General features: G+C 51.1%; 1 protein-coding gene across 1 annotated transcript; it reads left to right on the top strand.

The window, feature by feature from the left end:
* Window positions 1-11,668: 11,668 nt before the first annotated feature.
* KCTD12 (potassium channel tetramerization domain containing 12) lies at window positions 11,669-15,077 on the top strand. Its single transcript, XM_081946001.1, has one exon. The coding sequence runs from the start codon at window positions 11,853-11,855 to the stop codon at window positions 12,864-12,866; it is 1,014 nt and encodes a 337-aa protein (XP_081802127.1). The 5' UTR covers window positions 11,669-11,852; the 3' UTR covers window positions 12,867-15,077.
* Window positions 15,078-15,505: the final 428 nt, after the last annotated feature.

Genomic DNA, 15,505 nt, shown 5'->3' with positions numbered 1-15,505 from the left:
TTACACACACACACACAAACAAACACACACACACACATCTGCTAGATCTTCTGCAGAAAAGATTAAACATAGATACAGCCCCAAACACCCTTTCGTCTCTTGACCAATGATGGCTGCATGATGGCTGATGATTTCCTTCCTCTTTTGTCTTTTCCAACCCTTGGAGAAATGCATGAAGTCTATTGTTTATCAAGGGTTGAAATCAAAGCCAGGATAGATGGGTCTCCAGCTGGATGTTTCGGAGATTTAGCGTTCTTAAGATTTCTGGTGAATAGATTCAAGTAGAATGGTAGATCAAATTCTTCTATTGGCTTCTTCATTTCAAAAACATTCAAATTTATTTCAACCACTGGTCCAATAGGGTGAAATCCCCACAGCAAGTGATATCTTCTAAGCCTACAGGTCCTCCCATTAGTTTTCCTTGGTTCTCAAGGTTGAGTCCCATGTTCAGATTCAAAAGGGTCTACCTCTCATAGCAAGAGCAACAGCACTTAGACTTATATACCGCTTTACAGTGCCTTACAGTCCTCTCTAAGTGGTTTACAGAGTCACCATATTTCCCCCAACAATTTGGATCCCCATTTTACCCACCTTGGAAGGATGGAAGGCTGAGTCAACCTTGGTGAGATTCGAACTGCCAAATTGCAGGGCAGTCAGCAGAAGTAGCCTGCAGTACTGCTACTGTGGCTCATAGCATCATTCTACAGGCTGGATGGGATATTTTGTGACATCCACAGGGTCTTCTATGCACATTAAATCTAGACTTGAAGGAGCAGCTTTCTGTGCCACTTAATGGGAATGAGGACCATGAATTCACCTACTAAGCATGGCTCCTCAGGATTTTTCACCCAGCCAGGCAGCTGAGTCCCAGGCTTGAGGGTCTGGTCACTAGAGAGCTGCTTTGATGAAGGAAGGGAAGATCGCTGGGGAGAGAACTTGGTGAAGGTTTAAACAGAGAATATATCTTGATACATATAAGACCCCATAACCGGATGATGGAGGCTAAATATAGCCATTAACTTCTGATACTATAGCAGAAGCATTGAAAGGAATTTGTGGGCTAACCTTTGCAGAAGAGGAACCGGCCTCAGGAACAGTATTTTTTTTTTGCTGCCGTTAGCAGAACAGAAACACAGCAGATTAATAACACGTGGCAGAAACCTCTACTTCAAGCCCATGGTTTAAAACAGATCTTGATAAATGTCGGTCCTATGCATTGGGAAAGGGTTTTGAATCTGAATTTTGAATTTATTAGATTTGTTAGCCGCTCCCTCTCCACAAAGGGACTCGGGGCGGCGTACAATAAATAAAAAAGCATATAATATACAATTAAACATTCCACGGAGGAGGTAAAAAATCACACAACAATCATTACAGTACATAGAAATAAGATTAAAAATTAAAATACCCCAATATAAAATTACAAGTTTAAAAGATTGCCAGGAGGATTAAACTGGAACTATGGTTGAGCCAGGGCGGCTAGTTGAAAAAGGTGGGTCTTGAGTTTTGAACGGAAGGAGCGGAGGTCGGTAGTAATCCTAATGTCGGGGGGGAGGTCATTCCAGAGGGCTGGGCCCATCACAGAGAAGGCCCTGCTCCTGGGCGCCGCCCTTTGGCACTGCTTAGTGGACGGCACCCGGAGAAGTCCCTCTCTGTGAGAGCGAATTGGTCGTAGGGATGTATGGGGTAGGATGCGATCCCGCAGGTAGCTAGGTCCTGTGCCATGGAGCGCTTTGAAGATGGTGATCAACACCTTGAAACGCACCCGATAGACCAAGGGAGCCAGTGCAGCTCGCGCAGGAGAGGTGTTATATGGGAGTATCTGGTACTCCCCATAATCACCCACGTGGCCGCATTCTGGATCAGCTGTAGTCTTCGGGTGCATCTCAAGGGAAGCCCCATGTAGAGAGCATTGCAGTAGTCTAGGCGGGATGTCACCAGCGCGTAGGTGACTGTGCGAAGGGCATCCCGGTCCAATAGGGGGCGCATTTGGCGCACCAGGCGAACCTGGTGGAACGCCCCCCCTCGCCACGGCTGCCACATGGTCATCCATGGACAGCCGGGCATCCAGGAGGATGCCCAAATTGCGCGCCCGCTCCATGGGGGCCAGTTGCTCACCCCCAATGGCCAGAGATGGAATCATCTGGTTGAACCGGGGGGCCGGAAGCCACAGCCACTCCGTCTTGGAGGGGTTGAGCTTGAGTCTGTTGTCACCCATCCAGACCCGTACGGCTTCCAAACACCGGGACATCATTTCGACGGCCTCGTTGGGGTGGTTCGGGGTGGAGATGTACAGCTGTGTATCATCAGCGTACAGATGATATCCCACCCCAAAACCACGAATGATCTCACCCAGCGGCTTCATATATGTGTTGAACAGGAGAGGCGAGAGGACCGACCCCTGTGGCACCCTACAAGTGAGAGGCCTCAGGGTCGACCTCTGCTCCCCTGCCAACACATGTTGCGTCCGGTCGGAGAGGGAGCAGAACCACTGTAAAATGGTGCCCCTTACCCCCAGCCCCTTCAGCCGGTGCAATAGGATACCATGGTCGATGGTATCAAAAGCCGCTGAGAGATCTAATAGGACCAGGATAGAGGAACAACCCCTATCCCTGGCCCTCCAGAGATCATCTACCAGCGTGACCAAGGCCGTCTCTGTGGTGTGCCCGGGTCGGAAGCCGGACTGGCGCGGGTCTAGATAATCATTTTCCTCCAGGTGATGTGGGAACTGTTGGGCCACCACACTCTCTACAACCTTCGCTAAAAAGGGAAGGTTGGAGACAGGACGGTAATTGGCTAGCTCCGTTGGGTCCAGGGAAGGCTTCTTGAGTAAGGGTCTCACAACCGCCTCTTTCAAGGCGGCCGGTAGAGACCCCTCGCCCAATGAAGCGTTCACTAGTCCCAAGAGCCAGTCTCGTGTAACCTCCCAGGATGCCAGTACAAGCCAGGAGGGACACGGGTCCAATGAACATGTGGTAGCTCGTAGTCGCCCACACAACCTGTCTAAATCCTCGATGGCAACAACGTCAAACTCCTCCCAAAATGGTCTCTCAAGACTCGCCACGGGCGTCCCTCCTAGCCCACTGAGGGGGACCCATTCCCTCCGGATTTGAGCGATTTTATCCTGCAGATATTTCCCAAATTCCTCTGCTCTGCCCTGTAGAGGGGCTTCCCGCGGCCTCTGCGACAGAAGGGAGCAGGTCACCCGAAACATGGCAGCAGGGCGGTTATCTGCGGACGCAATAAGAGCAGCACAATGTCAACGTCTGGCCGCTCTTATTGCCACAAGGTATGTCCTTAAATAGGTTCGTACCTGTGTTCGGTCAAGTTCGGAACGGGAGGATCTCCATCGGCTCTCTAGGCGTCTCTTGTGGCGTTTCATCACCCTTAGCTCCTCGGTAAACCAAGGGGCCAGGGTGGTTCATTGCCGCAGGAGAGGCCGCAAAGGCGCCACCTGGTCTAAGGCCCCGGCGGCCGCATTATTCCATGCGGCTACCAGGTCCTCTATCCGGGAGCGGGTCAGGTCTACAGGAGGTGGCCCAAGCTCCATCTGGAACCTATCCGGTTCCATCAGGCGCCTGGGGCAGAACCATCTAGGACATTCCAGTTCCGCCTCCCCGCAGCGGGGGGTAGCACCAGGAAGTCAAGTCAGAGAAGTGAGTGGTCTGACCATGACAGGGGAATAATAGCTAAGTCCCCTATTCCCAGATCACTCGTCCACTGGCCAGAGACAAAAACAAGATCCAGTGTGTGGCCTCCCTCATGCGTGGGACCCTGAATTAATTGAGTCAGGTCCATGGCTGTCATGGAAGCCATGAACTCCCGAACTGCCTCGGATGCTTCTTCCATCGATGGCAGATTGAAGTCCCCCATAACTAAAAGTTTGGGGGTCTCAACTGCCATCGCTGTGATCAGCTCGAGGAGCTCAGGCAGGGCCACTGATGTATAGCGAGGAGCCAGGTATACTATCAGCAGGCCCAACTGTCTCCCTGGGCCCCATCTCACGACAAGAGATTCACCCCCGGATGTCTGTGGCACAGTGAACTCTCTCGGCTCCAGGTCTTCCCGGATAATCACCGCTACCCCACCGCCCCTACCCTGGGCCCGTGGCTGGTGGAATGCTCGATAGCCTGGTGGGCACATGTCCACGAGGGGTACACCTCCCTCGTGGCCCAACCAGGTCTCTGTTATTCCTGCGAGGTCTGGCTCCCCCTCCAAAATCAGATCATTAATGAGGGGGGCCTTGTTAACAACGGACCTCGCATTGCATAACATCAGCCTCAGGCCCTGGCTCTGTAGATCCTGGCCACCTAGAGTGCGGGGGTTGGTACAAGCGACCGGGTGTGACCAACAGCCACGGTCTCCCAACCGACTGCAGGTTCTTAGTCTGTCCTTGCACCCACCCCTCCCCACGACCGTTGGTATGACAGAGCCCTGTGCTGGAATGCTATTTTCCCTCTCCTCCCCCACTCCGCTCCCTCCCCTCCCGACCACACCTATTTGCCTGGCTCTACTTTCACTCCTGGCCTGATTCACCCTCCCCCCTACCCTGGAATCCCTTAAAACTGTTAAAAAACAATTGATTAAAAATCCCCTTAATTTCCGCTTCCTCCACCTTTTCTGTTTCATTTGGTAGCAATCTGAAGGAAAGGAAGAGGAGAAGGTAGTGGGGGGGGGGTGAGGAGGAGGAGGAGGAGGAGATGAGGAGGAGGAGGAAGCAGGGGGGAAGAGGAGGAGGAGGAGGAGGAGGAGGAGGAGGAGGAGGAGGAGGAGGAAGAGACGTAGAAGAAGAAGAGGAGGACGAGGAAGCAGGGAGAATGAGGAGGAGGAGAAGAAAGGGAGGAAGAAGAAGAAGAGGAGGAGGAGGAGGGGGAATGAGGAGGAGGAGAGGAAGAAGAAGAGGAGGAAGAGGAAGAAGAAGAGGAGGAGGAAGCAAAGGGAATGAGGAGGAGGAGAAAGAGAGGTAGAAGAAGAAGAGGAGGAGGAGGGGGAATGAGGAGGAGGAGGAGGAGAAGAAGAAGAAGATCCCACCATTTTAAAAAAATTGGTACCAAAAGAAGATTTACCGCCTCTTAATAAATATAAAATGAAGAGGAAGCTTTCCTTGACTTTTTAAAAAGAAAAAGAGAGAGAAGAAATCCGAAGTTTGATGGTGGCGTGGAAACTCTTGACTGTCAAAAGGTGAGTCACCCTCCTGCCTCCGCCGTTTCCTTCAGCACTTCTGAGAAGGCTGACAGCTCCGTCCCCTTCATCCATCGAAAGTGGCGGTTCCAAGGCCAAGTCGCCTCCGGCCTCACCATTCAGAGGTGGGAAATGGGGAGGCCGGGCCAAGAGCCCCTCTTCTGGTTTTTCACTTGCTTGCCGTGTTGCAGCTTCCCAGGCTTGTCGCACTTGCAAACAGTAAGTATGGTGTAGAGTGTCCTGCTTGGGCAGGGGGTTGGACTAGATGACCTACAAGGTCCCTTCCAACTCTGTTAACCTGTTAAAAACAGATCCTGGTTTGCTTAAATTAAAATCCATAATGAATTTTTCGTGGCGTCCCCCGAACGTGTCCTCATCTGCCTCCTCCGCCTGTTCCTGGAAAGTGCCCCTCCCATATTTTCCTAGCGGGGTCCAGCCAGGTGCCTGTGCTGCCCACAGAAGGGTCTCTTTCCCAGCTCATTCCATGGTGGATTTGAGCCTTGAGGGTCTCTTGGGAAGGGCGAGGAAGGATCTGCATGCCAGCATTTGGTCTCGGAAGGAAAAGAAGACCTGTGGGGAGGGTATTTCCTAACTCTGCTGTGGCTCTTGGTGGTCCTTTCTGGAGATAGTGGGAGCAGCTCCAGAGGGAATCTTCACCCTCAAAAGGATGGCAAATATTTGGCTTCCTAATCGTCAGCTGCTGATCAGAATAATTTGCCCCTGTGATTTTCTCCTCTGTTCAGAATCCCACAGGGCAGCCTTCAAGGAAAGGGGAAGCCTGTGCTGGAGTGGTGAAGTTCTCTCTCTCTCTCACTCACTCACTTTCACTCTCTCTCTCTCTCTCTCTCTCTCTCTTTCTCTCTCTCTCTCTCTCTCTCTCTCTCTCTTTCACACACACACACAGAATGAAGTAGAGAGAGAATGAAGTAGAGAGAGAATGAGAGAGAATGAAAAAGAGAGAATGAGATAGAGAAAAAATGAAGGAGAAAGAAAGAATGAGAGAATGAGAAAGAATGAGAAAGAATGAGAATGAAAGAGGGAGAATGAAAGAGAATGAGATAGAGAAAGAATGAGAGAGAAAGAATGAAAGAGAATGAAAGAAAGAGAGAGAATGAAGGAGAGAATGAGAGAGAGAGTCTGAAAGAGAGAGAATTAATGAAAAAGATAGAATGAGATGTGAGAGAGAATAAAGGGAGAACGAGAATCTGAAAGAGAGAGAATGAGAGAAAGAATAAGAGAGATACAGACACAGAGAGAGGATGAAATAGAGAGAATGAGATGAGAGAAAAAATGAAGGAGAAAGAAAGATGAAAGTAATACAGAGAATGAGAGAAAGAATGAGAGAGAGGAGAAAGAATAAAAGAGAGAGAATGAGAAAGAGAATGAGAATGAAAGAGGGAGAATGAAAGAGAACGAGATAGAGAAAGAATGAAAGAGAATGAGAGAAAAAATGAGAGAGAGAGAGAGAGAGAGAGAGAGAGAGAGAGGATGCACATCCTTAGTTATAATTAATAGAGGAGTCAGACCTGCTCATTTATACCTAATACATTAAACAACCATCTTTAGTTGTACTTTTGGTCTCTGAATGGCCCCCAAATCTGTTTCTACAATCCCTCCTTTCATTCCCGTCTTCCACGTTGTGCGATTTTTCACGTATTGTTGTTTACCTTCTGGATGCTGTTACTCTGATTACCTGAGCTCAGAGAGACACCCTGACCATAATCATCCTTCATCCGGGGGTTGTAACTTGTCAAATACACCAGTGACGAGAGACTGACTGCCAGCCTGATGGTGAAATTGCTCTGTTTCTTCAAAAGTCTGTAGAGATTCTCAGGTCTGTTCCTTCCTTGTCATCAGCAGAGGGCAGCAACTACCCACAGTTAACCAACATTGACTAATTCCGGAGCAAAGCCAAAACCAGATCCTGGTTATTTCTCCCATTGGGGAATGGCCTGGATACCCATCTCCTAGAAGAAAACAATGGCCAATGGTCAGCCCTTCCTTGTTTCTGCCAAGAGGGTCGGCAAGCATTGACCTCCAAGCAGCTCAAAGATCTCTTAGCTTTTCCGATGTTAAGGTAAAGGTTCCCCTCACACATCTAATCGTGCTAGTCATTCCTGACTCTAGGGGGCGGTGCTCATCCTCGTTTCAAAGCCGAAGAGCACTGTCCGAAGAAGTCTCCGTGGTCATGTGGCTGGCATGACGAAACGCCAAAGGGCACAGAACGCTCTTACCTTCCCACCAATGGTGGTTCCTATTTTTCTACTTGCATTATTATGTGCTTTTGAATTATTAGGGTGGCAGAAGCTGGGACAGGTAATGGGAGCTCACTCCGTTATGCGGCACTAGGGATTTGAACCGCCAAACTGCCACCCTTTCTGATCAATAAGTTCAGCATCTTTGCTAGTTATTTATTCCTAAAGGTCAACTTTGGGGGCTGTTGGGGGGGGGGGGGGGAGACACCACCTCTTCCTTCTGAGAGCCCAGCTTGCCTGCTTGGACCCCGAAGAGATTTTTGCTGGGAAAGGAGATGCCCTCCCAACATGGACTCTGCCAGCTTCCTTGACACCTTCCTCCACTGAAAGACAACCAAAGATGCTGTATTGCCTCCAGACAACAGGATGCTCCTCATCTCTCTGGACCTCACTAGCAATTCACTTTGGTAGCATTCTGCTCAATGTTGGCTCTCTAGGTGCTGGGATCCCTCTAGCCAGGCGCCTTGGCTCCTTGGGCTTTCCACGTTCAAATGAATTTGAGGAGCTCAGAGTTCCTTCCTGTCCCGGAGCTGCATCGTTGTAGCCTGAGGGTCTGTGGTCACCGAACTTCTGCTCTTATCCCTTTTTTTCTGGGGTGGGCTTTCTTTCTTTCTCTCTTTTCCTTCCTTCCTTTTTTCTTTCTTTCCTTCCTTCCTTTCTTTCTTATCATTTTCCTGCTTTCCTTCCTTCCTCTCTCCCTTCTCTTTCTTTCTCTTTTCTTTCCTTCCTTTCCTCTCTTTTTCATTCCTTTCTTTTTCTTCCTTTTTCCTTCCTTCCTTTCCTCCCTCCCTTCTTTCCTCTTTCCTTTCTTATTCTCTTTTCTTTGTTTTCTTGTTCTTTCCTTACCCCTCCCTCCATCTTTCTTTCTTCTTTCTCTCTCTTTCCTTCCTTCCCTTTTTTCTTTCTTTCCTCCATTCCCTTCTTTTTATTTTATTTTCTTTCTTTCCTTCCTTTTCTTTCTTATCATTTTTTCCTGCTTTCCTTCCTTCCTCCCTTCTCTTTTTCTCTTTTCCTTCCTTCCCTTCCTTCTTTCTTTAATTCCTTTCCTTTATTCTCTTCCCTTTTCTTTCCTTCCTTCCCTCCCTCCCTTTCTTCTTTCCTCTTTCTTTTTCTTTTCTTGTTCTTTCCTCCCTCCCCTCTCTTTTTCTTTCTTTCTTTCTTTCTTTCTTTCTTTCTTTCTTTCTTTCTTTCTTTCTTTCTTTCTTTTTCTTTCTTTCTTTCTTTTTCTTTTTCTGAGATTTCCTGACATGCATCCTTTAGTCAGCCTGCCTGAGAAGTCTGGCTGTAGAGACTGAAGATTAAAAAGCTCAAGGAATACAAGTTGATGACCAGGCTGAACCCAAGGGAGGAGTCAAACATGTAATCAGTCTCGAGCCCCTTCGCACCCACCAGAGACCTAAGTCCAGCCCACCTTGAATTCTATTGTCTATTATCTATCACCAATTTGGTTTGAACATTAATAGTTCCAACCTTTGTAGAAGGTGTGCACATGCATTAAACCTGTATTTGTTCAAACCTCCTTGGCTGCTGATTTCTTGTGCCTGACAGTTCACCTCCACTCCAAAAAAAGCACGTAGGGAAATTCCTTTCTTGAAGAGGTGGTTGATTCCAGTGCTCTTTGCTTGTTATTTTCAACTGTACCTATTTTAATTGTTTTGTTGGAAGAAATTTCCTTCTGGGTTCGGCTCCAAGTGGAGACATGGAGGCTGCTTGGAAATATGGTTTAATGGTGGACAGGACCACATGGCTCGAGTCCTGAACAGAAAAGGAGGATCACATGCTTCAATGTTAGGTGAAGAAGAAGAGAGCTAGGGAAGGGGCTTACTGGGCTTTTTATAACGTGTTCAGCCCCAGCTCTCTGTTTCCTGTATAAGAAATGTATACTGATTGGTTGTCAGATTCCCATGGGGCCATGCAGTCAGACTCCCATGGGAGCATGAGTTTCCAGATGCCACATGGTGAGTTTCTGTGAAAGGATGATATTACCTTTATTATGTAAAGTAGACTGCCTCAGGCTTTAGTGGCCCATTGACAAAGCGGGGTGGGCAAGAAGCTGCAGGGAGCTACTTTGTCTTTAAAACATGTTTCTCCCTTTTCACATCCAGGGAAACATAATATTCTGCCTTTTCAGTGTTTCCTAGGATATTTCATTCTTCTAGGAGAGGGATGGGTTTTAACTTCCTACAGTTTTAAATAGATATTCACCTTTGACCAGTTGTATGGCTTTCTGAGGCATTAGCCATTTCACTCACCCAGTCCAAATATGGAAAAACTGAACTCTTATCTAAGCAGGCAACCCACCCTACACACAGATTTATGGCAGTTACTGATAGAGGGGAGGGTGTAGCTTTAAGAAGAGAAATGCATTTCTCCTTTATTTTACCTGCCTTCAGGCTATAATGCAGCAACCCACCTGTGTCTGTAGCAGAGAAATTTGTGAGTTTTTGCAGCTTCAATCAGAATATTGCAACACCCTCCCCCCAACTCTAGAAGACCCAGAAAGCTAATAAAGGAGATTAAACACGATAAGGATCTGGAGGTGCTGGAGAAGGGTGCAGAGAGTATGGATGGCAAACTTTCCAGAATCCAGAAGTGGAAAACTAGCTGTTGGAATTAGGGGAAAGACCGTGAAATGGGTAGACAAAGCAGAATAACAAAATAACAGAGTAGGAAGGGACCTTGGAGGTCTTCTAGTCCAACCACCTACTCAAGCAGGAGAGTCTACAACAATTCAGACAAATAGTTGTCCAATCACTTCTTAAAAACCTCCAGTATTGCAGCACTCACAATTTAACAGATCAACAGAATTGAAAGGGACCTTGTGGGTGTAGTCCTACACTCCCTCCCTGCATCACCCAAGCAGGAAACCCTATACCATTTCTGACAGATGGCAGTCCAGTCTCCTTTTGAAAGCTTCCAGGGATGAAGCTCCCACAACTTCTGAAGGCAACTTCTGTTCCATGGATTGGTTGTTCTCACTGTCAGAAAGTTCCTCCTTATTTCTAGGCTGAATCTCTCCTTGTTCAGTTTCCATTCATTATTCCTTGTCTGGCCTTCAGGTACCTTGGAAAACAGGTTGACCCCCTCCTCTCTGTGGCAGCCCCTCAAATATTGGAACACTGCTATCAGGTCTGTTCCAGCAATCGTTCTTCATGTTTCAACCTCCAGTCCCCTAATCATCCTGGTTGCTCTTCTCTGCACTTTTTCTAGAGTCTCAGCATCTTTCTGGAGGCAAGCCACTCGACTGGTGTGAGCATCACCGGAGAAACCTCTCTGAAGGACCGAATATGATTCTTATGATTCTTGACGAATGTATCTTGTCTTTTTATGTACACTGAGAGCATCTGCACCAAAGACAAATTCCTTGTGTGTCCAATCACACTTGGCCAATAAAGAATTCTATTCTATTCTATTCTGTTCTGTTCTGTTCTATATTCTATGTTCTGTTCTGTTCTCTTCTGTTCTATTCTATATTCGGTTCTATCCTATCCTATCCTATCCTATCCTATCCTATCCTATCCTATCCTCTATTCTGTTCTGTTCTGTCCTGTCCTACCCTACCCATCTATTCCTATTCCTATTCCTATCCTACCCTACTTTATCCCATCCCATCCCATCCCACCCTAACACGGACACATTGTCTGAATAGGCTTAGAAAATAAAAGCGAAGCCCTGATTCTACCCTTATTCTAGGAATAGAGAGGAAGGGAAACCGGCCCGGAGGGGTTTGGGGGGGGGGGGGTCAGAGGAAGCGCTGCCAGAAACCAGGAGCGGGTAGTCCCGAGCGGCCAGCCGTCACTCCGCGGGGAGCGGAACTTTCCCACCCACCCCCTTCGCTCCACGTTCCCGCGCGACGACTCCGGCCAACATCCCCCTCTGCCAACCCAACCAAGCCAGGCTCCTCCCCGGGCCGCGGCAGCCCACGCGGGGGCTGGACGCCCGCGCAGCCCGCGCTCCTCCCGGGTCTCGCGTGGGAGTGACGGGAGCCGGAGACCCGCGGCGGCGTCCTTGCTAAGCGCTGCTGTCCGGCATCCTCCAGACGCTCAAGGCGCCGCGCGGCCAGGGTGGGCGCTCGGGCGCGTCGTCCGCGGCTCCGCGCAAGCGGTGGAGGCAGGCAGGGAGGGAAGCGCCCGAGCGACGTCAGCCTCCGGCCGCCTCCGGCTCCTCCGTTCGCTCCTCCCGCCGGTGGCAGCGCGGCGGAGCTACATAAAGCCAGCCCCGCCGCCCCGTCCTTTGGCTCGCCGGCAGTGCCCGGAGGCCGCAGCCCAGCGGAGCCACGCGCGAAAAGGGACGCAGAACCGTCGGAGGGTCGCGGAACGGCCGGTTTAAAACAAGCGGAGCAGGGCCGTCGACGGTCGCAGTCCCCGGGAGCGCAGGCGGCGGCCGAGGGCCTCCTCCTCGCCCGGGACCATCGGTATGGCCTTAGCCGACAGCGCCCGGGGGCTCCCCAACGGCGGGGGAGGCGGCGGCGGCGGCGCCCGGAGCGGCGTCCCTCGAGCCCCAATGGCCACTGAGCTGGCCTCGTCCCCGTCGTCGGAGCCCATCCCGGAGATCGTGGAGCTGAACGTGGGCGGGCAGGTGTACGTGACCCGCCGAGGGACGGTGCTGTCGGTGCGCGGCTCGCTTCTGTGGCGCCTCTTCTCCCAGCAGGAGCCGGCCGACCTGCCCCGCGACGCCAAAGGCCGCTTCTTTCTCGATCGCGACGGCTTCCTCTTCCGCTACGTCCTGGACTACCTGCGCGACCAGGAGCTGGTGCTGCCCGAGGGCTTCCCGGAGCGCAGCCGCCTGCGCCGCGAGGCCGAGTACTTCCAGCTGCCCGAGCTGGTGCGCCGTCTGGCCGCCTCGGGTTCCTCCCCGGGCCCGCCGCGCTTCGCCGGGCTGCTGCGCGACTCTTCGGTCTGCGTCGAGGAGCCTCCGTCGGGGCTGGGCTACTTAGAAGCGGATTACACCGAGACGCCGGCCTCGGCCACCTCGCCGACTTCAGGCCGCAGCCCGTCGGGGCCTCCGCCGATGCTGGCGGCCTCGCTCTCCCTGGACGCCGGCGGGGGCGTCGCGGGCGGGCGCCGCTCGGGCTACATCACCATCGGCTACCGGGGCTCCTACACCATCGGTCGGGACGCGCAAGCCGACGCCAAGTTCCGACGGGTGGCGCGCATCACGGTCTGCGGCAAGACGGCGCTGGCCAAAGAAGTCTTCGGGGAGACGTTGAACGAGAGCCGCGACCCGGACCGGCCCCCCGAGCGTTACACGGCCCGCTACTACCTCAAGTTCAACTTCTTGGAGCAGGCCTTCGACCGGCTGAGCGAAGCCGGCTTCCGCATGGCCGCCTGCTCCTCCACGGGCACCTGCGCCTTCGGGCCCGAGCAAGGCGGCCCCGCCGAAGACAAGATCTGGACCAGCTACACCGAGTACGTCTTCTGCCGCGAGTGAGCGCCGCCGAGGCCCGTCCCCGGGGCGGAGAGGGGCTGGGGGGAGAGAAGGCGGCCGTCTGCGGGGCTGTTGCGGCAGACAGATCCGGGTCCTCGCCGGAGAACCCCCGCTTTGCCCTAGCGGAACCTCCCACGGGCCGGCTCTCCTGTTGCCCTGCCCGCCGGCCGTCGGCGCTGCTCTTCCCGTCCAGCAAAGCTGACCAGAAATGCGGACCTCCATCAGCCCAGCCCCTCGAGGGTCCTTGGGTCTCAATGGGGGACCCCGCCCCAGTTTAAAGCATCCCCCCTCCAAACAAGATTCCCCAGCCGTCCCCGTGTGGAGGGGAGTCCCCCTGTTCCCAGACGAGGCGGCGCGCTGCTCCCGGGACTAGCGGCGGGCAATGGAGACTTTTAAGCTGGCCTCCTCTGCTCAACGTTGCCCAATTGCCCGGTGGCTTGCTTCTCCTCTTTGAGGCCGACGGCTTCCTTGTTGCTGCACCCCCGCTCTCCCTCTCGTCCGTTCCTTTGGCTCCCCACCCACCCCGGTTGCTTCAATGGCTTTGGAGCCAAAGCTGCCCGGGGTAACGAGCGAGCGGAGGGGACTCCGTTCCGCCGGCATCCGAGCGCCCCGGCATCTCGAAGCAGCATCTCCCGACGGGCGCCACGTGGGACTCGGAGAAGTGGCTCAGCTCCTCGCACCTTCCTCTCTCACCAGAAGGCGAGCTTTGCGCACTGCATCGGCAGGCTGGGGGTGGAGGGCTGGGGGGACGCGGGGTCCTCGATCCGAGCTGGAAAAAGCAGACCTCCGTGGAATTATCACATCCTTCCCCCCCACGCAGGATTCCGGGGATCGAACCCCCCGGGCCTCCTGCAGCAGCCCCTCCCCGCTTTAGGGTTGAAAGAACCTGCGGGTGGGTCGTGGGACGGGGTGGGGGCAGGTTGCTGAAGTGGGCTGCTTTCAGAGCGAGGGTGGGGGTGAGGGTTGCCTCCCCAAAGGCAGCCGAGACATGACAAGAGACATGACAGCCGAGACAAGAGGACATCATCCTCTTCCTCGGTGTAGAAATAGGACTTGAGTGCTTGAGGAGCTGGCTGGCGTTGGTGCTACATCGAAAGAACCCTCCAAAAGTATTTCTCTCGCCCCCCCCGCCCCCCCCCCGCCAGATCAGGATGCAGAATTTTAACTAAATAAAGACAAGCACAACAGCAGGACATCTTCCTCCCTCTCCTCTCCCCCCCCCACCCGTTGAGTTCATCTTTTTGGCATTTAAGCACCCAAGGCCACTGCTCTCTCTTGCCCAGACTAAATCAGATATTTCTTGCCTAATTCCCAAATTAGGGTATGCTGCAATATAATCTCCTGGTCCTTCAAAATTCGGCTCATACAGTGTTTTGATTCTTGCAGACTCGGATGAGTTATTTTAACCAAAGAATTCTCCCGTGTTTTAATTTTTTCTCCCCCTTTTACGGTTGCTTGAGGTTTAGTGCTTTTTATTTTTTAAGAGAGAGAGATGATTTTAATCCAGGGCTTGCCTATTAGAGATTTTTTTTTAAAAAAAATAACCCTGGGGTTTCGGTCTATATGCATAAAGAGAAAGGGGGGAAATAATCGAGATTCCGGTTGGTCTCATTCTTTCCTGATATTTTTGCTACTTAAGGAACCAGAAATGCTGGCTTAACTGGCTTGCTTACTCAACCAGAATCTCTGTAAAACCCTGATTCCTGGCTTGTTTCCAACAGCAAGCCTGTTTTGTTTCTCTTCTAGTTAAGGAAGACACTGAAGGTCTCCTATTTGTTGGACCACATCATCCTTTAAGAGCAGAAATTACCAACTTTTCGGACCTCAGGGACCACTAAATTCATAATTTTAAATCCCATGGACTACTTTTTTTTTTTTTTAAAAAAAAAGATAAATAGTATTTAGTGCAATATAAAAAATGCAAATAATTTTTCTGTGGACCACCAAAATTTTCTCATGGATCACCAGTGGTCCATGGACCACCAGTTGATGACCGCTGCTTTAGAGTGCATCTCCCTTCATGAGTGGGAAGTTGCTTAGTGACTTTAAAAAACAAAACTTTTAGGAGTCCAGCTGGACCAAAGGTGCTTTTCAACCAGCAACTGGACTTCCTTCGTTTTTTTCCTTGAAAATATTGAACAAGCTTCCTGGATGAGAAGCGAAATGTTTTCAAGGAGAAAAAAAAAACAGTCCAGTCCAGTTACTTTTTGGGGGGGGGGGGGGGAAGCACCTTTGGCACAACCTTGACCTGAAAAATTGTGAATCTCCATAGGCAAATTCTAGCTGAAGTTTTATTAAAACCAGTCGCATTTTCCCAAATGCTGAAACATTTGAGTCTGGTAGCTTCATTTAGTGGGAACTGTCTGTAAATTGGGAATTAGGGTTATTTTTTAGAAGTCAGCAAGGGAGAGTGAGTGAGTGAGAGAAGGAGGAAGGGAGGAAAGGAGGAAGAGAAAGAGAGAGAGAGAGAGAGAGATTTTTTAAAAAGGATAAGCAATAAGCTACTGCATTGTGGAGAGCTTCCAGAAAAGAGATATATCCCTCTTACTCTAAGCCTTACTCTAAAATGATCCCATTTGTGCATATTTCAGCTCGATTGCAGTTGAGAAGATATGGGTTGAAATTCATTGTTAAGACGTCAT

This window comes from Natrix helvetica (assembly GCF_964273705.1).
Source record: "Natrix helvetica genome assembly, chromosome: 3".
Classification (NCBI taxonomy): Eukaryota; Metazoa; Chordata; class Lepidosauria; order Squamata; family Natricidae; genus Natrix; species Natrix helvetica.
This window is presented reverse-complemented; position numbering and strand designations above follow the sequence as displayed.

Bases quoted from the DNA above. Each gene is read 5' to 3' on its own strand.
- KCTD12 (XM_081946001.1), top strand. From the start codon at position 11,853: ATGGCCTTAGCCGACAGCGCCCGGGGGCTCCCCAACGGCGGGGGAGGC.